Source organism: Podarcis gaigeae, assembly GCF_964106915.1.
Source record: "Podarcis gaigeae genome assembly, chromosome: 3".
Lineage (NCBI taxonomy): Eukaryota > Metazoa > Chordata > Lepidosauria > Squamata > Lacertidae > Podarcis > Podarcis gaigeae.
In genome coordinates, this window is record NC_139680.1 from 27,810,333 (window position 1) to 27,832,073 (window position 21,741).

A 21,741-nucleotide genomic window follows, 5' to 3' on the forward strand; every position below is an offset into this window, starting at 1 on the left:
GTATATTAGTAACAGATGCATTTTCATATTATTCAAGTAATTGCCAAAGGGGGCAGAAATTGCCTGACCAGAATTAGGGTTTGCCTTGCAATTCACACCTGTGGTACCAGCAACCTTCCACCTGGAAGGAAGGTCCAACGCACATGCCTTTTGTCCCGAAGAAGGAAGACTCTTACACTGGGAGTACCGTATTTTTCGCTCTATAGGATGCACCTGACCATAGGACACACCTTGTTTTAGAAGGGGAGAACAAGAAAAAAAAATCTCTCCCTCTCTGCTCAGCGCCCCTTCAGCGAAGCGGCAGGAGAAATGGAGCCCCTTCCATTTCTCCTCCCGCTTTGCTGAAGGGGCACTAAGCAGAGAGGGAAAGCTGCGCAGGGCCTCTCCAGCAAAGCAAAGCCAGGAGAGCAAGAGGGATCGGTGCGCACCGACCCCTCTCGCTCTCCAGGCTTCAGCGAAAGCAACGCAAAGCCTCCGGAGCGCAGTTGGAGTTCCCGCCACACTCCGGAGGCTTCGGGTTCCTTTCGCTGAAACCGAGAGTGTCTTGCTCTCCTAGCTTCAGCGAAAGGAACCTGAAGCCTGGAGAGCGAGAGGGGTCGAAGCCTCCCGAGCGCTCTCCTGACTTCAGGCGGCTATCACTGAAGCCTGGAGAGCGAGAGGGGCCGGTGCGCACCAACCCCTCTTGCTCTCCAGGCTTAGCGAAAGCAATGCGAAGCCTCCAGAGCGCGATGGGAGCGCTCCCACTGCGCTGCGGAGGCTTCGTGTTACTATCGCTGAAGCCATGGAGCCTGCATTCGCTCCATAAGATGCACACACATTTCCCCTTAATTTTTGGAGGGGGAAAAGTGCATCTTATAGAGTGAAAAATACGGTATATTTTTTTTCAGTGGCTCCCTCACACTGTAAAATGTAGCATCTAAGTCTCTACCATGATTCATTGCTATTATGGGTGGACTTGTGCATACTGGGAACAATAATTTACCACAGTGAAATAAGCCTCAGGAAGCCTGTGGGATGTTTATGTTGCTTCCTTCTTTTGTAAGCTGTGCCTCATGATATTATTTTCATCGTTTCTCTGGGATGGTGCTCCTGTTCTTAACACAGGTTAACACTTTGCTGAATGGGACTCACTCCCAGTTAAGTTTGTCCAGCTCTCCCACATGCACCCTCATTGGAGCAGCCTAGATTGACTTGATTCAACACATACACAAACACTTCATAATCTTTCCCCTTAGGAACAACGTTTCCTCATTCATCCTCCCAAATAATGTATATGCAGGCCTCTGTTGATCACCTGGCTTGGGGATTAATTACTTACTACAAGCGGCAGCTGCATATGATGGGACTCTTCAACAGCATAAGGCTCTGAAACTACTCGGCCAAACAGCATCATTATCTGGGTAAGGGTAGTCCATTGCTTTTGGACCTAAGACACTTTAAGGCAGGTCCAAGAACCCTTTGGCCTTCCAGATGTTACTGAACTATAGCTCCCATCAGCCACAGCAGACGTAGCCAGTGGCCAGGGATGTTGGGAGTGTTATTACAACCACATCCAAAGGGCTAGCGCTTCCCCACACTCGCTCAAAGGCAATCCGGTGCCCCTCCAGACGTTTTGAACTCCAACTCCTATTGGCTTAGCCAGCATAGCCAATGGGAGTTAGAAGAATAGAACTGGACCCTAGTTGGACTTGGGTCATCTGGTCCAACACCCTGCAATGTAGGAATCTTTTGCCCCATGTGGGGCTCATGCCTACAGCCCTGAGATTAAGCTAACTGAGCTATCTAGTGAGACTTCATAGTTGTATAGTCCAAAACATCTGGAGGGCACCAGATTGAGGAGGGCTGTTCTAAGGCACTCGGGTCCAGTTAAAAAAATCATTACAATGGAGCTATGCTGCTTGCCCCTTTTGAAACATATTTGGGAAGGGGGAGCTTGTAGCAAAAAAGGGGGCAGAATGGGAAGAGGCTAGGGTCTTTCATTAGTGGACTATTTTCTCTTGACACCGTCCTAAGCTGCCTCCCCACTCCCCGCCCTGCAGGGTTCCCGACTCATATTTAACGAGGATTCCTTTACAAGGGAGAAACATTTACTGGACTGGCTTTACTCATGATGTGTAGTTTTGCTCAGCGTGTGAGTTATTTGCAGCTGAGCTAATGGCAGCCAGAGTGCCTGTGATGTCATGCTGCTTTGCAGCCGCAGGTGACATCAGAGTAGATCTCCCGGTGTACCAAGAGGGCAGTTAGCGAGGGCAGAGTTGGAGGATGAGGCTGCAAGAGGGATGAGGTCAGCAGAGACAGAAGAGATTTTATGGGATGGTGGATATTATACTGATGGGATTTTTTTTAAAAAAACAAACAAACAATTAGTTAACGGTACAAATCAATGTTGTCTTGCTTGCTTCTGCTTGAGGCCCAGCCTCTTCGAAAGCATCTCTCAGAGATGATGTCTCTCCTGTGTACCATCCCTGACAATAACAGAAGAGATGGGCACCCTTTTCTTCCCTGAACGGACTCTGCACCTTTAACGGTTCTGTGGCCTGCACACAGCCTGGCCCTATAGCACTTCCCAACAGGAAATAACACAACCCTGGATTTCAAAATATTAAGTGTTCTACTCCCACTTGGCTCCCGACAAGTAAACAGGCCTCTTTGTTCTCTGCTTCGCACCAAGCAAGTGCCTGCGTTTTTCTCACCCACAGACAACAGACTTCCTCTCTAAGGGCAGCTTGTTGTGTTGTGTTTTGTAATTGGATAGGGAGCACAGCAAGTAGAAAACACACTTGCCTCCACATCACTTGTGAGAGTGCACATATGTATAAACAACCACTTTCTCCTTTAAAATCCACAGACTTGGCAACTGGGGAAGGCTCTTCTCTGCTACTTGTGTGTATCTTGAGAGGAAAATAGTACAGTTGAGCCACCCTGGCATATTGAAAACAGAGCAGCGCCTTGAGTAGTCATAGATGAAATGGCAACTCTTGATGTTCCCATTTTCAGTGTTGTTTTTGTAATGCAGCAGTAAGTGGTACACCCAATGCATCACAATGCTTAAAAATGTACTGGTAAGCAAATTTCATTCCCACATAAACTCAGGTAGTTCAGTGTCTCTCAGTTTGGAAGCAAAAAATGGAACCATCTAAAAATAAAGTGGTTTCTACATATTCCAGGAAATCTGTTGAGACACATTTGTATAAACGTTTTTCAAAACCAGTCCTGGGTTGATTGGTGGGGGGGAGGGGAGTGAACCCCAGTGAACCAAAACCAACAAAAAGTGTGGTTTAATATACACACAAATATCTCTACCCTCCTCCTTCTGCCTAGTTCACACACTCTTGCACACCCTTAGAACTTCACACAAGGAAAATAGTTTGTTCTGAGGTCCACTGTATCTCTGTAACAACATGATTTAGAGCTAATATCCGGTTCAGTACCTTTTTCTATCCCCTCGCCGCGAGCAAAGTTCATGCCGTGGATTTTCAGAAGAAATGATCTGGGATGCCCACCCCAATATATGATTGCTTGATCTTTTCTTGCTTTTCTCTCTCTCATCCAATTCTTGCCAGTTCAGTGTTAGCTTTGCGTGATACTGCTTTGTGGCGAAGAACTGAAATATTTTGTTTGTTTCTTTCCTTGGAGACCTGAAGGCCAAACTGTAAAGCGATTTTTCGTAACTGTTGGAGGGCTTCAAGTCCGCAAATCGATAGTTACAGGAAAACGCAGCCTTTTGAGCTGAGATATGAATTACGAAAAAAGCTAAAACTGTAGCTCGATATAGGGATGAATCATTGTTCGTTAGACTGGTAGGAGTGCATGGGCTTTTATCCCTTTTAGTATTAAGGTGCAGGTGTGTGTTTGGGCATTTAAAAGAATGGGGGAGCTGTATGTTATGGATTATGTAGCCTGTGGCAGAAAGCTCATGCTCTGTTGCTCTGCTCCCCACCTCAGTAGAACAGAACTAAAAACACACCAAGGCTCAGGATTCACTAGCATGGCATAGTCCGAAGCTTGGACTCAGCTTACAGTATATTTGCCAGCAAGGCTGGCCATTGCTGAATATAAACATCCTCTTTGGCCTGTGCATATGAGTTATGTGATAACATAAAACCATTTCTCCTCAACAAGATTACGTCTTAAGTGTCCACTCTATGCATCATTACACTCTGCAGTTTGAAACAGGAATAGTGATTGAGCCCATTAGCGCTGTGATGGAACTGACGAATAGCCTGATGCGATAAACTGACCTGTGGCGCGAATGCTGTGGGCAGAACACCCAGTCAAGTAGGGTGGCCATGCCTGTCCCCTTTCTATGCACATTTCCCATTTGGGAGGGAAAAATAAGGCTATGCTCAGTGTTAGGGTACCAAGGGGTTGCTCGAGAGCAAGTAGGCAAATGCCTCCCTGCTTGGCTGTGAAGCCTTGCTTTTGATGCCAAAATTAACTTTCTCTGTGCAGAGCGCCACTCTCCAGTGGCTAGCTCATTCATATGGCTGTTGGATGGAGTCCAGACGCTTCCCTGGCACTCTGCTCCACACTGCTCCATCTTGCTGCCTCACCGCGAAAGCGAAAGGAACAAAGACACAGAGAAAACACTCCCCTCTGTGAAACTTGCCACGCCTCAGAATGTGAGACGTCACTCAGAACTGCTTAACCCTATAAGTTCTGATTCTCTCCACACCCCCTCTCGTCTCGCATTCAGGGGGAAACTGTGAATACACATTTACAGATCTCTGAGAGTTCAACCCCCTTTCCATTGCCTTTCGCCCCTCCCTGGCATTCTTCTCAGGCAACTGTTGAACCTCCTCAAAACTCCCAGGTTCGCACTGTGCGAAACCAATCCACGCACTGGTGGCCTGAAACCTCTCAGGTGGAACTCCCTTCGTGGTGCGAGTGGACCGCCTGAGCACAAACTCAGGTGCTCCTTCTGACCCACTGGGGCCAGCAAGTGTGTCCTCTACATCAGAAGACTCCCCCTCTGACTTAGTGCGTCTTCGGGCTTTCTTTATTATGCTAACAGGAGACGAAGGCTCACTCTTGGGCTCTCTTTTAACAACCTGTGGAGATGCCCAACACTCTTCTTGACCCTGTTCAGAGACTTGGTCCTCAGCAACAGGTTCAGCCTCTGCCTCTCCTTCCTCCTCAGAATCAGACAGACATTCTGAGAGAACGCCAGGACTAGCATGGATCCTTGACCAACCATTCTGCTCACAGAACTCTGCACGTTTACTGATCAGAAGCTTGGTCTGATCACCTTCTGGATATGCAAACCTCCACCCCTTTGTCGTAGGTTCATACCCACAGAAGATCATTTTCTGGAACCTAGGGCCACCTTGCTTTTGTTGAGCCTTTGGCACCGGCACCCAGGCCTGTGACCCGAAAACACGGAAGAAATGCAGCTTCGGCTTCTCTCCGTGGAGCATGGAATATGGGGTGTCACCTACCACTGAATTGTAGGACCTGTTCATCGTGAAACTGGTCGTCCTCCAGGCTTCACTCCAGAAACTCTGAGGCAAACCGGAGTCACACAGTAAAACCTCTGTAGCTTGAACCAGAGCTTCACTTCTGAGCTCTGCCACGCCCCTCTCCTGAGGAGCCGTCACCTTGTGACGTATCCCCTTCTGACGGAAGAAACTGACGGAAGAGCAGACCCAGTAAACCCTGCACCTCGGTCACTCTTGAACCCTTGCACTTTGGTGGAGAACCGTAGTTCCACTGCCACAACTCAATCTTTGATCAGTTGTGCTGCCTCGCTTTCAGTTCTCAGCGAGAAGGACCAGCCATTTTGGCTAAAATCATCTGTCAGTGTCAGCACATACCTGGCCCCGCCCAAACTCGGCTTTGGCATGGGCCCAAAAAGGTCTGTGTGCACAAGCTCAAAGGGATTTGTGGTTACCCTCTCCACCCTGGGATAACTGCGCCCTTTTACCTTTGCCTTTCTGCATGCCCTACAATCTAGGGATTGGCCACATGGTCTTATTCTGCACCCTACTGTGTACTGTGGCAACCTTTGGATATCTCGCCAAGAGCCATGTGACATTCTCCTGTGCCACAAACAAGCACATGAATCATGAGTGGGAACGTTTGCACACTTTGCTTGTGCTCCCTCAGCATTCCCCTCACCCTCCAGGGGTGCCTCTAAAACGAAGAGATTGTTCTGGCATTCAACACTGACGAGCTGCCTTCCACCCCTGGAAATAGAACAGACATTATTTTCAAAGCAAACCTTGTACCCCTGCTTTAAGAGACAAGGAACAGACAAAAGACAGTGTTTCATCTCAGGCACAACGTAAACTTCCAACTCCGCCTGCAAGAAAGAGACATAAACATTTGCCACGTTAGATAGAGGCTTTTGTGACCCATCAGCAAATGTAACTGTATTCCCAGCTGGAACATCTCTGCAGTTCCACATATCGACAGCAGGTGTCGCTGTTATCAGGTGATGGCTGGCACCACTGTCGATTACCCAGCGCATCACTCTCTCCTCACTGGAGTTGTCCTTAAGCATTGCCATAGCAACAAACGTCTCGCTGCCCCCGTCCTTGGGGCCTCTGCAGATGTCCTCTCCGGTTGTCACGGCAACAGACTCCCCCCCGGCAGGAAGACTTGCCCACAACCTTCACAGCTTCCGTAGATGCAACTGTTCCAGTTGCCTTGGAAACCGGACTTGTCTCTGTGTTCCCACACAGCTCTGTAGCTCTTATCTGCACTTTTCGCAGGTGGCTGGCCTTGAAGCTCAGGCTCCGACTCACGACGTAAACAACTCTTGACTGCCTTTGGAAAATGAGGCTTTTCTGAGCTTTCACTGCTCACTGCCCCCCCCCACTGCTCCCAGGGCTCCCAGGACGTTTTCCTGCACCCCCTCTGGTGGGTAAAGGGCCCCCAACACTTGGCCTCTCTCCTGGCTCCTCACACAGGCACGTTGCAGCATTCATACAGCTGCCAGCAACAGTCCCTTCGTCCCCCCGTGGGGGCTCCCAGCTCCTCCCAGCTGTGTGTCGGCTCTCAAGAATGTGCCCAGCGCCATCTTGCCTCTCCCCTTCGGATGCAGCCACATCTTGGCCCTTGCTTCCCACTCCCGCTTCACAAGCCTCATGGAGTGCCAGCCAAGCAGCCTCAGGCCTTTTAGCATCCAGGACAACTGGTCTCAGTTGAGCATTCACATTCTCTGCCAAAAAAGCAAACACACGCTTCTCTGCTTCACTTAGCTCTACAGCCATTTCAGCCTCTGCTTTCCCAGCTGCCTTCTGTGGTGGCTGGACTACGTCCCACAGCTGTGCCCCGACGAGGTGAAGTTCTACTTGAACTTTGGCAACTCAGCTTCTCACATGGCAGCTTAAGCTCAAAGCCATATTCTTGGGACTGAGCCATCTCTCCCCCGGGGCTGAGCGTACTCACGTAAACAGCTCCTCCGGCACCCGGTCCTTGGAGATGCGATTCCTCCCAGCGAGCTCCTCTGCCTTCAAACGTTAGGCAGGACTCCAGCCAGCTCCAGCCTCCTCTCAGCTGGTTTCCACACACACCGGCACAACATGGCAACAGCTTCAAAGCTTTGCTGACCTCTCCATAATACCTATGGCTGTTGGATGGAGTCCAGACACTTCCCTGGCACTCTGCTCCACACTGGACCTCCAGGGATAGCTCTCCTTGGACTCCCTGTAGCAGAGTTTCCGCAGCGTAGAAACTGTTGCTGTGCGTGTGTGTAATAAATCAAACACACGCACGGGTTCTTGCTTATCTCTTTCCAGTCTTTAATTGTGTAGAAACAACTCATAGATCACCCGGCGAGAGAGCACTCATCTTGCTGCCTCACCGCGAAAGCGAAAGGAACAAAGACACAGAGAAAACACTCCCCTCTGTGAAACTCGCCACACCTCAGAATGTGAGACGTCACTCAGAACTGCTTAACCCTATAAGTTCTGATTCTCTCCACAATTCACTGGCAGAATCTGTGAGTGGGCGGTCCTTAAACCTTCCCCAGCAGAGTAGTTTCTTGATGCCCAATCTGCGCCTCCCCTCTCGGTGTGGAAGCTTACTGCGCAGGGAGGGCGTAGGTAACGGAGGACCTCTCTCCTCCCCGCTTTGCCCAGGCAAGGTGACTTTGCAGGAGCCAGAATCTAGTACAAAAAGAGTATTTCAACTGATTCAAGACTTTGGTCGGGTGGCGGGATTCAAACTAAATAAACAGAAAACCAAGGTGTTGGGGAAAAACTTGACAGATACAGAGTCAGAACGGTTTCAGAGAGAAACAGAACTAACTGTGGTTAAAAAAGTAAAGTACCTAGGGGTAAACATAACAGCAAAAAATCTGAGTCTATTTAAGGATAATTATGAAAAATGTTGGTCTGAAATCAAGAGAGACTTGGACAGTTGGTCAAAATTGAAGCTTTCTTTGTTAGGCCGAATTGCTGCTATTAAGATGAATGTATTGCCAAAGATGTTGTTTTTGTTTCAAACATTGCAAATTGTGGACAAGACGGAGTGTTTCCGGAAGTGGCAGAGAGATATTTCTAAATTTGTCTGGCAGGGCAAAAAGCCCAGAATTAAGTTTAAGATATTAACTGATGCGAAAGAAAGAGGGGGCTTCGCCCTGCCAGACTTAAAACTGTACTATGAAGCCGCAGCTTTCTGCTGGCTAAAAGACTGGCTACTTCTTGAAGACACTGATGTGTTGGATTTGGAAGGTTTTAACAATGCTTTTGGCTGGCATGCATATTTATGGTATGATAAAGTTAAGATTAATAAGGCCTTTAAGAGCCATATTGTCAGGAAAGCAGTATTTAATGTCTGGACAAAATACAAAGACTTATTGGAAAACAAAACTCCGAGGTGGCTGTCCCCTCTGGAAGCCAAGGCCCGAAAAAGACCCAATATGGAGGCCAAATGGCCAAAATATTGGGAAATATTAGAAAAAGACGGTGACAATTGGAAATTGCAGAGTTTGGAGAAAATGGAGGGTAATGTTCGAGACTGGTTACATTACGCCCAGATTAAAGAAGTTTTTAAAAATGACAAAAAAACAAGGGTTCCAGGTGGAGAAATCGAAGTTGGAGACGGAACTGTTAGAACCAAAGACTAAGGTACTATCAAGAATGTATAACTTGCTGTTAAAATGGAATACACAAGACGAACTGGTTAAATCTGCTATGATAAAGTGGGCACAGGATATTGGGCATAACATCATGTTTGAGGACTGGGAAAGGTTGTGGACCACTGGGCTGAACTTCACTGCATGTAATGCTTTGAAGGAAAATGTAATGAAAATGATATATAGATGGTACGTGACCCCAGTTAAACTTGCCAAAATATACCATTCGTCTGATAATAAATGTTGGAAATGTAAGGAAAATGAAGGAACATTCTTTCACCTCTGGTGGACCTGCCCTAAAGTGAAGGCCTTCTGGGAAATGATATATAATGAGCTGAAAAAGGTATTTAAGTATACCTTCACCAAGAAACCAGAGGCCTTCCTCTTGGGTATTGTCGGCCAGAGGGTGTTAAAGAAGGACCGAACATTTTTTATGTATGCAACAACAGCAGCAAGGATACTCATTGCCAAGAATTGGAAGACTCAAGATCTACCCACACTGGAAGAATGGCAGATGCAGCTGATAGACTATATGCAACTGGCAGAGATGACCGGCAGAATCCGAGACCTGGGAGAAGAAAGGATGGAAGAAGATTGGAAGAAATTTAAAACCTATTTACAAAAATATTGTAATTTGATTGAATGTTAAGAAGGATGCTTGATCATAAATAATTGGCCACCACTAAACTAGATTGAAATTAGATGATAAGTGAGATTAAGGAAAAGACAAATCCTTTGGGAGAACTATTAGATTATATTTAAACGAGTGGATATAAGATTGTAAACAAGATGATAATTTGCTTGAAAAAACTTTTTAACAATGTAAGTGGGAGCAGGAGACGTGAGGAAGTCCAAACAAGTTATGAAATTTTGTGTATGATATAAGCAATGTTGTTTGTTATTTATGCTTTTTTCTTATAAAAACTCTTAATAAATATTAAAAAAAAAAAGGTGTCCTGGCACTGCCTTGCCTCCTCCGAGCCCTGAAGCTCCTCTCCACTGGAGGAGTTGTTACTCTCCTCCGCGGAGGAGGAGCTGCTTCCCACTATCTTTGGGGGCTCTCTGTAATCCATCCGGCTTTTTCCCTCTCGCCCTGAGCCAATGGCAGTTCCCTGACACTCAGCTTTGCATCGAGGCCAGGCAGCAGAAGATGGACCAGGTGTCTGATAAAGTTCTCTTTCTTTCTTTCACTTATGCATCTCTTCTCTCTCATTTCAGGTTATTCTGCAATGACTACAGCAAGATACAGACCTACTTGGGACTTGGTTCTCGATCCTCTTGTGTCGTGCAAACTCTGCCTTGGGGAATTTCCAGTGGAGCAGATGACAACAATCGCACAATGCCAGTGCATCTTCTGTACTTTGGTTAGTAAGCTTCAAACAATGTATGCGCCTCGGCTGGAATCGGTTCTGTTGTCCACACCACACCCGCCAAGATCTGTGCAAAGCCAACGAAAGTTATGCTTGAGGATTTGTGGGTTGTACATAGTTAATGCAGGCTTGCGGGCATAGTCCCAGGGTTGTTGTGGTGCTTTTACACCTCCTGTTGTATTACCCTGGTACTTAATACCACACATACAGACCTGTGGGAAAATTCTGGGCTGCTTCAGGGAAGATGGGAGTGGTGTGGTTTATTGGACAGAAGCTCCCAAGATGCACCTTGCTGGTTCAGTCGCTGGCATTTGGCCTAATCTCACTTGCAGTGCCTGTGAGAGGATAAAATGGAGGTAATCCTTATAGGTGCCGCTTTTGCAGAGGGATGAAAATATTATAATGATAATTATGTGCCCATTTATGGATGAGCGGGCACCTGGGGCTTATTCAGACCCATATTGTTATGATCCGTTACCGGATTGTGAGGTTGTGTTTATTAAGTTGTGTGCCTTTCTTCATAAAAAAGCACATCTGAAAGAAAGAGGGGAACGGAATGTGTGTGTTTGTGTGTGTGTGAGGAGGGTGTCTTTGTGCTACATCAGCGACATTTCAAACAGAGAAGCCAAAGAGCAATCTCCTAAACGGCTGTGTGGAGCTTTTGACGTCTGGGTTTTGAAAAGCAGTGTGCCACAGAAAAGAAAGAGCCATCTGGTTAAGGTCATAAGTGTATTGAGAATGGCATGGGCGGGAAGCAAGTGGGAGTCGAGCTTCATCCATCTCCAATTAAAAACAAAAGCCTAAAGTAGCTTCAGTATGTATTTACACAAGGAGAACTTGGCCGGGTTGGGTCTAGAAGGGTAGTAAGGAACAAGACTAGTTTCAGTCAAAGAACACCACCCACTTCTACAGGTTTTTCCCCCCTTAAAAAAGAAATTAATAGGACTGAGTCTAAGCAACAGCCAAGCAGAAAATTCTTTGGAGATTCTGGGGGTGGTTAGAGGGTGCAAAACTCCTCCCTTGGCTTAAACAAAAAATGCAACCCTAAATGACTTTCAGCTTCATTCTTCTGCAGCTTCATTCTTCTTGCCCAGGTGATGCGGACTCTATTTCCTCAGGCGCTGCATTTTGCAGCACAGGAAGGCTTAAGGGCAACTCCATGTTCCCTGGGCAGTGAGGTAGTTCCCCCACACTTGCATATACAGTGGTACCTCAGGTTAAGAAGTTAATTTGTTCTGGAGGTCCGTTCTTAACCTGAAACTGTTCTTAACCTGAAGTACCACTTTAGCTAATGGGGCCTCCCGCTGCTGCCATGCGATTTCTGTTCTCATCCTGAAGCAAAGTTCTTAACCCCAGGTACCATTTCTGGGTTAGCAGAGTCTGTAACCTGAAGCGTCTGTAATCCAAGGTGCCACTGTCCAGTATTTCCTTCACCAAAAAGCAACATTTTAGCACCAGAGCATCTAGCTCAATTATGCAGTTTCACAACAGCAACAAAATCCTTAGCTTGCAGTTTTGTGCTCTCTACTGCTAGTTGCAGCAGGAATTTGTGCACGCATACAAATTGCTGGTGACAAGCAGCAATCATCCCTTATAGAGCAGGTAACTGGAAAAGTTTAACTATTTTCTGGACCTCCCAGCAGCGCGCCTTTCCCTTCTTACCCACTTGGTTGTGGCTGCTCAAGGTACCTGTTCCAAGCTTTTCAAATCCATGACTGGCAGCGTGACATGCCCCACACTTCGGTTTTCAGCCTGAAAGACAGCACCGTCCACACAGTCCTTCTGCTAAAGCAAGGTTGGGGGATCTTTTTCGGTGCCATGTTCCATTCTGAGTAACCTTCCAAGGGGCAGGGGAGGGAGCAAACGAGAGCAGAGCAGCAACTGTTAATTGACTCAGGCAGCGCTCCCTTAGCAAGCAAGGCCTATTCTCAGTTCACGGACACATTCTAGCTCCAGGAGGAGGCGAAGCAGGGTTGTTGAGTGGTGTGGCCTGGAGGTGGCTGCGGAGAGTTCTGAAAGCCAGTCAGAGAGGCCTGGAGCACTGCCCTGCTCAGGTTTCCCATTGCCTGATTTTTAACTATCCGGATAGTCAACAATTCTGCGGCTACACTCATTCCACATTTGGCTGTTTTTGAGGTTCTCTTCCCTCCCACTTTCTCTGAAGCTTGCATTGTACTTCCATAAACCTCTGGGTTGCCCCAAGCTGGCTGACATCTCCCTTTTGTGTGTGCATGGGAGCATTTTGCCTACATAAACAATGGTACTGAAAGCCTGAATGTTGTAAATAAAGGGAATGATGGCAACGGCCCTTTAAGGCAGGGTTTCTAGGAGCGATTGAGCCTAGGTACAAACCTGACTGTTCTAGACTCTTTGTTGTTGTTGTTGTTGTTGAAATCACTGGGTTTGGCTTTACTTCAAACTTTTTTTATAGAATTGCAGCTCTGAGCAGCTCCCTTAAATTGGGGAGGACTAAATGCAGCTGTTAAGAGATCTGCCATTTATTACAGTTCAGTATGTTGGTAGGAACTGCTGGAAGATCTCTTTCATTTTTGTGGATGGAAAAATGAATGGAAAAAGAGCCACACAGAGATCTTTCAGAACTACATAGTCGGAACAAAGTACACATCCTATGCCAACGTTTTAGTCTGCACTAGTAAAGGATCATTATATCACTGAATAGCCCTCACTACATTGGCAACCCCTGAAGTGTTGCTGGAAAGGAGCTCATAAAGGATAATCTCCTTGACACATTAGCATAATGTTGTCGTTTTTTTGGGGGGGGGATAGATTGGTTAGCTTAATTCACAATGTTATATTTTGGAACAGTTTCTATTACAAACCACCCCAATCGCTGCTAAGCAATAGCAAGAGATTCCCAGGGTGTGTGGGTGGGTGTTTGAGTACTTAACCAGGGTTTGTGTTTCCTTGTTGTGTCCCGCACCCATGCCTTTCCCTGATTGCTAATTATGTGAGGGTGAGCGGTGTTGGGGAATCAAACCATCTTTAAATTAAAACACAGTTCACGAGCTGAGAAGCACCTAAGAGTACTGCTAATTAATCCTTTCGGCAACAATTTCTGAAACTGCTTTCCTAGAATATATTCCAGTTTCTCGGCTATTAATCTCACCGTCCGCAGTCCGTCACTTCCCCTAGTCATGCTTATCCCAGCTTCTTTTAACGGGTAGCCAGCGCTGTACTCTCTCTCGGGGCAGCTTTGCGAGAGCATCTGCTGCCAGTGCCCTTTGACATGTTCTCCAGCAAACATGTAGCCCTGTGTCCTTTTTTAAGGAAGCATCCCTCTCAGCTCCATCTGAGGCCTTGTATAAGCCACAGCCGTGATTAAAAATGCACTGATGCTTTGCAGGGGAATTACTTGCCAGCCGAGCAGGATTAGCGCAGTACGAAGGTTGCAGAAACGGACCCGTTTCCTCAGCCCACGTTTCACCGCTGTGTGGGCGGGAAGAGCTTTCCAAGGTTGTCAAGCTGCCTGTTATCTTCTGGTGCAGAGGAAAAAAACCACACACAAAGTGCTGGCCCTGGCATAGTTGGGCAGCCTCGCTTGCAGAAGAAGTGCAGTTGAAACGAGTTTGCAAAGAGGCAGGTAGAAGAGGGCAGGAGCTCCTGTTCACAGAAGGACTGTAGCTCAGCAGTAGAACACCTGCTTTGCATGCAGAAGACCCTAGATTCAATCCCTGGCATCTCCAGGAAGGGCTAGAGAACCACTGCTGGTCATTGTAGACAATATGGAGCTAGAGAGACCATTGTAGATAATATGGAGCTAGAGAGACAAATGTCTCTCTAGTACAAGGCAGCTTCCCATGAAGAAGAAGAAGATATTTGGATTTGATATCCCGCTTTATCACTACCCTAAGGAGTCTCAAAGCGGCTCACAATCTCCTTTCCCTTCCTCCCCCACAACAAACACTCTGTGAGGTGAGTGAGGCTGAGAGACTTCAGAGAAGTGTGACTGGCCCAAGGTCACCCAGCAGCTGCAGGTGGAGGAGCAGGGACGTGAACCCAGTTCACCAGATTACGAGTCCACCGCTCTTAACCACTACACCACACAGGCTCCTTGAATGAACTGGTCCCCTGCTCCCTTGCATTTGGAAGTGGAATGAGCAGTGACACCCATGTATGGATGTTGTTCCTCTGTACTCAATTGTATATACATCCTCATGCAAGGGAATTATTATCGTTGTTATTGCTGCTGCTGCAGTTTATACACCACCCTTTATCAAAAGATCCCTGGCAGTGTACAGCATTAAAAACACATTACAGAACATCGATGATAAAATCATAATAGAAAGCATACTGTCAGACAGCCTAATAATAAAATAATCATCATAATAACAGCCGTCTACCCTCACCCCCCTACTTTCACAGGCCATAGATTATTTAATAGCCATAGGCCTGGGTAAAGAGGAATGTTTTTGCCTGGCACCTAAAGACATGTAATGATGGCCAGCCAGGCGAGCCTCTCTGGAGAGAGCATTCCACAATCGGGGAGCCACCACAGAAAAGGCCCACTCTCTTGTAGCCACCCTCTGAACCTCTCTGGGATGGGGGACATAGAGAAGGTGACAAGCACAGGGCCTTGGCTGGGTTTGTACCAGCACTTTGAAGTGGGCCTGGAAACTAATCAGCAGTTGCACCAGAATTGGAGTTAGATGCTCAAATGATGTCCTAGTTACTTTGGCAATAGAGAGAAGGGTGCCCTCTTTCCCTGCCCCAAGCAGAGAGGATTGGAAAAACATTGGCACTAAATGGACACCCCCCCAAAAAAAAAAGTGTAAAGGGGTGCTAAGCAATGTGAACATCTGCTGTGCAATATTCCGTGCAACAACATTAAAAGAGATGTTATTTGTGACAGAAATAAAACAGTCCTCAGCGGCATCTATCATCTTTATATAAAAATGCTTTAGCCCGAATGAGTTATCAAGTAATTATTCTGATTATGAGAGCTCATGAGCGGTGTGTTTCATCAGTGCAAAGCATGGGTTTTGCCTTTCTTGTACTATATATTGCTAGCTTTGATGAATGGATATGTTGTACACCGCCGTACAAGCATGCTACCTCTGGCTATTTATGTGTAGCAACAGCTCATTGTGTTATGTGTTGTGACACAGCTGCCATCCTTGCCCACCTAGCAGTTTATCTGTGCACTAAAAACAACAACCTGGTAATAGTGGGAATGAACCTGAGCTGTTGTTGTTATTTATTTGTTAAATTTGTGTACCTACCTGTACGTGTAGATCTCAGGGTTATGCATGGGTAGACCTGTATTAACACAACTGGACTGCCTGCCATGTATCGCAGGGGGATATTCTGTATCCTCTTTTGTTTGGAAGATGTTTGGAAAATAAAATTCCAGCTAACCTTGGTGGGAAGAAGCCCTTTTGTTTTAAATGAATCATTCACAAAGTATACTCATGTCTAGATGTGGCTTTCTGAGGGCTAAATGTTGTCATCAGATATGCACGCAGTCTCATTTTAATGCACATTTCTTATGTGCAAGTGGGGTAACATTCTTGATCGCTCTCACAGCGCCCTGTCGGAAATCTCACTGTCCCTGCGCAGGCGGGTCCCAATACTGTGTGATATGTGGCTGATGAACATTAATGACGCTCCTGTTGGAGAAAGATGTGCTTCTTTCTGTGATCTGTGAGCGCACAGAGCTGTGATGTGCACAAAGGTACCCTGCCCATATTACTTTCGCTGCAGAAGGCTGCTCTGCTTACACAAGGCAATTTGTGTGTATATATATTTCTTTGTTCATTCCGAATATTTATATCCCGCTGTTCAGCATGCAAGATGATCCCACAGTGGGTTGCCAGTAAAATACCTAACCCAACAACCCAACCCGCAGGGAACACATCAACAAACTCTAAAAATATAAAATAGCAGCAAGATAAATAAATTACACAGCTGCAGGTATAGAGGCCAATAAATCACCCACAGGGCTGTGCAAATAAATAAGTGTTTAATTGATGCCAGCAACTTAAGAGTTGGCATTGTTTGGGTTTAAGAGGGAAGTTGAGGTGCCTGGGAATACCTTTCCCCTTGTCACTGTCTCATTGGAGGAAGAAGAGAGACCATCAAATGAGCAGCGCTTTCTAAGAAAGCGGATGGGAGAGCCTAGTCTCATTTGAGTAATTTGTAATAGGACTGGAATCCCTCAGAGCAGATCCAGTCACCTGAACAGACCATGAAATAGGCCCGTTCTGCTTTCGAGTGTCTTGGGAAGGAAAGATATCTACAACTTCCATCATCCCTATCTAACAGAACCCATGGTCAGGGAAGTTGGGAACTGTAGTCCAGAAACACCTAGAGGCGCACGTTTGGGAGTCACTGCCTTAGTTCCCTCCCCTGAAGCCAAACTGAAATTGAAATGACCACCTGTTCGTCTCCTGCCTAGCTGTGCCTCTTATTCCCACCACTCCATTCTCTTTAGAGTCTGCAGTTCTTAGCCATTGGGAACATGGGAGAAAGAGAAGGAAGTTGGCCTCAGAGGTACTATAAAAAGGAAAAAGAGAGCATAGCACCAGTTTGCCACATGCGTACATAATGTGAACAAGTTTTGCTCACAGTCCCATTCAGCATACGCATTCCCTCCCATCGAGAGAGGCTGAGTGTGAGCAGAACACACACCTATATGCTTTCCATTTTTTCTGCAACCGTTAATCTCCCAAAACCTGGATTCTCACCTAAAACCTATTAAACATCATATGAAAGAAAGCTATGGCAACTGGGGGGTGGGCGGGTATCTGCTGGTGTGAATGGAGGCTGCCTGAGCATGCATATATGTGTGTGTGTTATAAAAAGCATGGGTTCGTTTATGTAAATGTTATGGAAACAGCTATATAAAGAAAACGATTATAGCAAAATGCTCTAGTATTGTATCCTTGAAGATGGGAACAGCTTGGTAGTTGCTAAGAGCATTGTGAAAAGAGCTGTGGGAATCCACAGTTCACACCACGAAGGATGAAAACATGTTACCGGTCTTAGAAAATGAAGCTGCCGCAAACTTGGTTTTAAATGTAACTGTCAATAGGCCCTGTGTGCTGGGAAGGGACCATAGAAGTGTACAAAGAGTTCCAAGGATTGTACGAATGAACTTAGTCCATAGCAGCCCCCATGCCACAGTTATTTCTGGTCATGTGACAGGCTGCTGTTGAAAGGGAAAGAGTTCAACACATCCACTGGGCGAGCTGAGCTGTAGCCCTTAGGCTATCCCAAAATAGCCCTTTGGATCCCTGGTGTCCGATTCTGTAACTCATCAACCTTCTCTTGAGTCTGGTCAAGTCTGAGTCTGGTTCAGTCATTCCTGTCAAGCCTGGTCATCAGGAACATGTTGTATAGACTTGCCTCCTGGGGGTGGGGGAGGAAAGACCCTCACGCACTTTCTGCTTCATAAATGAATATAGTTTGACATGAGGTCTGAATCGGGTAACCAATCGCCATTGTTTCCCCCCCAAACCAGAAATGGAAAGCACTTCAAACCATGGTTCTGATCCTGGTTTGGAAGCCAACTATAGCCAGTTACAACCATAGTTACTGGTCTGTCGTGAAGGTAACAGCAAACTGTGGTTTACCCTGAACCAAGGATGTGCAGGAGGGCATTATGGCAGAATGATGCTTACTCTAGTAGGCGAGTGACTTGTTCATGAAATGAAGGTTGGCTTTCCTTTTAAGGTGAAGGGTTCGCCAATCCTCACATGGCAAACCAAGCTCTAAATAAACTATTCATAGTTTCCCAGCTGGTGTCCAGGAAGTTGGGAGTCTAACCAACCACATGACTGTTTACACCCAATATATTACCAGCCTGGTTAAAAAAGGAATGGACATGTGCAGAGGAAAGGCGCATGGTTTCCCCACTGCATGCTTGGTATCAAAACTGTGGGTCAGCCATAACATCTCAACTGGGCCATGGGCAGGTCAGATTTTGTAGGAGCCGTCCGATGAGTGCAAATAGACATTCCAACTGGGGAGCAGAGGCAGGGGTCTTCTTTGGTGAGCAGCCAAGTATTGGAGAAGGAAGATTAATAGCGTGGAAAATGCTCGAGGAAGATCTGAAATAACGCTGCTCACATGAGTAGACCCATCGGGATTTGCACCTTTTGGGTGACAGAACAACTGTTATTGTTGAAGCATATATTTCAATGAGGAATAATATTGACAGCCACTGGGTCTGACTTTCTTACAGTGCCTGAAACAGTATGTGGAGATTTTGATCAAGGAAGGCTTAGAAACAGCCATTAGCTGCCCTGATGCCTCCTGCCCGAAGCGAGGTCATCTTCAAGAAAATGAAGTACGTTTCCTGACACGAATTTGTCTTACGTAAAAGTTCAGCTCAGTTGTTATTGCAGATATTTGTGTGTGTTGCCGTTATGTAACTTCTGCTCCAAGCTCATTGTCTATCTTTGCCTGTTATCCCTTTAGTTATCGCTATCATTAATCGGATGCTTGTATCTCTCTCTCTCTCGTTCCCTCTCTCTCTTTAAAACAGATTGAGTGTATGGTTGCATCAGAAATCATGCAGAAGTATAAGAAGCTACAGTTTGAAAGAGGTATACAGCAGACATCCCAGATGGCCCCAAACTGGGGGTTGTAGCCAACTAAATTCCACTCACAGTAGACCCACTGAAATTAATGTGCCCATGTTCATTAACTTCAAAGGGTCATCTCTGAGCATGACTAACATTGGATTCAATCTCGTGTGTGGAAAATACATTTCCAAACCATGAGGAAAAGGTGCTTTATTTTTATTTTTTTTTAATCATGTGGGATAGTCTCCCCACAGAAATTCAAAATGTGCTGTCAATATTGTATTTCCAACAGATGTTAAAAACTTACCTGTTCATCCAGGCATTTATTGAGTGCTCTGATGGCGTTTCCTGCTTGGCAGGGGGTTGGACTCGATGGCCCTTGTGGTCTCTTCCAACTCTATGATTCTATGATTTTGATTACCTGTATTACCACCTATTGTAGACTCTGTTTTAATGAGGCTACAGATACTATTTAACAAGGTTCTTATTTATTTTTCTTATGTCTTCGTTATACGGTTGTACACCACTTGGAACATTTTATAAACAAATGGTATTTAAATTTATTTATTTATTAAACTTCCTGCTTCCCGTTGATATTCCACAGCCATACCAAAGAATAAGATATTGGATATGATCAGGAATTGGCATTCCACTGTGTGTGGCTTGATTCAAGATCAATTCTGCATCTTAAAAACGTTTGCCTTGTGCTTGAGTCAGACCATTATCTTCCAAGGACAGGGATTTTCCAGCCCTACCTTGAGATGCTGTGGAATTGAACCCATGCTCCTTCACTGAGCTGTGGCCTTTTCCCAATTGTAGTATGTTTCCCCTACAGAAGTGCTTTTGGATCCTTGTCGGACTTGGTGCCCATCCTCTTCCTGCCAAGCGGTTTGTCAGCTTCAGGAATCAGGCCCCCAGAACCCCCAGCTGGTACAATGCAAATCTTGCGACATAGAATTTTGCTCGGCGTGCAAATCAAATTGGCATCCAGGACAAGGCTGTCAAGAAAATATGCCAATCAGCTACCTTCCAGGGGAAACAAGGTATAGAACTGTACATTACCAATTGATGTTGGCATAGTTCTTAACACATAACAGCTTCACTCAGCAGTTGTTTTGTTTTTAAAAAGACTGATTTTTATTGTGATAGCCTCAGGTGTCTCCTTATTCACCTGTTATTTGAAGCCGTTTCTCCCTCCCATCACAAGACTGAAGCAGAAAAAAGCCAACTCTGGCAGATAGATTGCCCTACTTCTGAAACCAGGTATATGCTAGGAATTCTTCAAGGTTCTGGAAGTTATAGGAAGTCACCTTATCAATGTGGGCTACCTTTTGGACTGCGGCTCTTTGCCCTGCTGTTTGGTGAGAAGTCCATGTTCTGATGGAAATATTCCACACCATGGCACACCTGTGTTACTCAGTTTCCCTATGGAATTCTAATGCTGCTGATCAACATGAAAAAGGTCATGGAGCAGTCCTCCATCGCAAGTAACGTTGGAAGGAGCCCATAATTTTGTGCACAACTTAGCTCCCCGCCCCCAATTCCTGGGTTTATACAAATCAGATCTGGTATTGACGGGCAGACATATTGCTAGTCAACCTGACTTATTTGAGGTTTGTAGAAGCTATTAAAACTGAATGATAAAGATGAAGGATGTGTAGTTTCAGTGGAAATGAAAACCCGCCTTTGATCTTGTGGCTGCGTGACAAATCCATGCAGACATAGGAATAGCTTCAGTCTCCGAAAGGGTCAGAGTGTTTTAAGAAATGCACCTTTTAAAAACCAAGAGCATTTTGTCAAGAATGAGCCAGTTCCAAGCGAAGGTTTGCAGCCAACTGCAGAAATCAGCCAGGAACAGAGAGGCTTAGATCAGTGGTGGCCAAATACGGCTCTCCAGCTGTTTGTGGGATACAGTTCCCATCATCCCTGACCGCTGGTCCTATTAGCAAGGGGTGATGGGAGTTGTAGCCCAAAAGGTGGAGGGACCGAGTTTGGCCACCACTGGCTTCAATTGTACTTAGGCTGGGCAAAGACCACAGCAGACAAGGGTAACTCTTCCGGACATTGGAATGTTGGTTGCCAAGGGAACAACAGAGCGGGCTGGAACACAGTCAAAGCTCTCAGAAAGCTCAAACAGCTGCAAACAGTCTGTCAGAACGGGAAGAGGTTGGAGCTGATCCAATATCTCCTAAGAGTCGTCAAATGGGAGGGCTGCTAGACAGGAAACAAAACGAGACAAGGTATGAAAGTTCAATATCTTCTGTATAAACTGGAAGGAGTCTTCAGAAGCGTCATCTTGATTGATGATGCTTTGTTAGAGCCATCCAGAGCTATCTGTTTGTTTTTGCAATAAATCCTCCTTTTTAATTAACAACGCTTACCGTGTTACCAAGCCGGGAACCTGGACTCACGACACATTTCTCCCATTAAATTTCCAAAACATCTCTTCCAGCTCTGCTTATAAAATGGAAGAAGATGATGCACCCATCAAACGCTGCCCAAAATGCAAAGTTTACATTGAACGGGATGAAGGCTGTGCCCAAATGATGTGCAAAAACTGTAAACATGCCTTTTGCTGGTACTGTTTGGAATCACTTGACGTAAGTATACGTAGTTGAGTTTAAGATTGGAAAATGAAATTCCTTGATGCTATCCCTGTAATAAATTCCTGTTAATAAGGCATTCAAAATGTCCATTGATATAAAATTCAAAAACTGTAAAGGGAAGCATTGAAATGTTAAAA

General features: G+C 45.9%; 1 protein-coding gene across 4 annotated transcripts in view; it reads left to right on the forward strand.

The window, feature by feature from the left end:
• RNF144A (ring finger protein 144A) overlaps positions 1–21,741 on the forward strand; it is a 65,717-nt gene that overhangs the window by 36,028 nt on the left and 7,948 nt on the right. The window contains exons 1-6 of one of the 4 annotated variants that reach the window (XM_083730780.1): positions 2,064–2,316; positions 10,301–10,446; positions 18,656–18,760; positions 18,959–19,019; positions 19,834–20,041; positions 21,451–21,598. In XM_083730780.1, coding sequence (XP_083586906.1) covers positions 2,280–2,316; positions 10,301–10,446; positions 18,656–18,760; positions 18,959–19,019; positions 19,834–20,041; positions 21,451–21,598 — 705 coding nt within the window. In that variant the 5' untranslated portion in view covers positions 2,064–2,279. Of the gene's footprint in view, positions 1–2,063; positions 2,317–2,436; positions 3,063–10,300; positions 10,447–18,655; positions 18,761–18,958; positions 19,020–19,833; positions 20,042–21,450; positions 21,599–21,741 lie in introns of those variants that run through there. The other 3 variants (XM_083730782.1, XM_083730783.1, XM_083730781.1) reach the window with 3 other exon arrangements.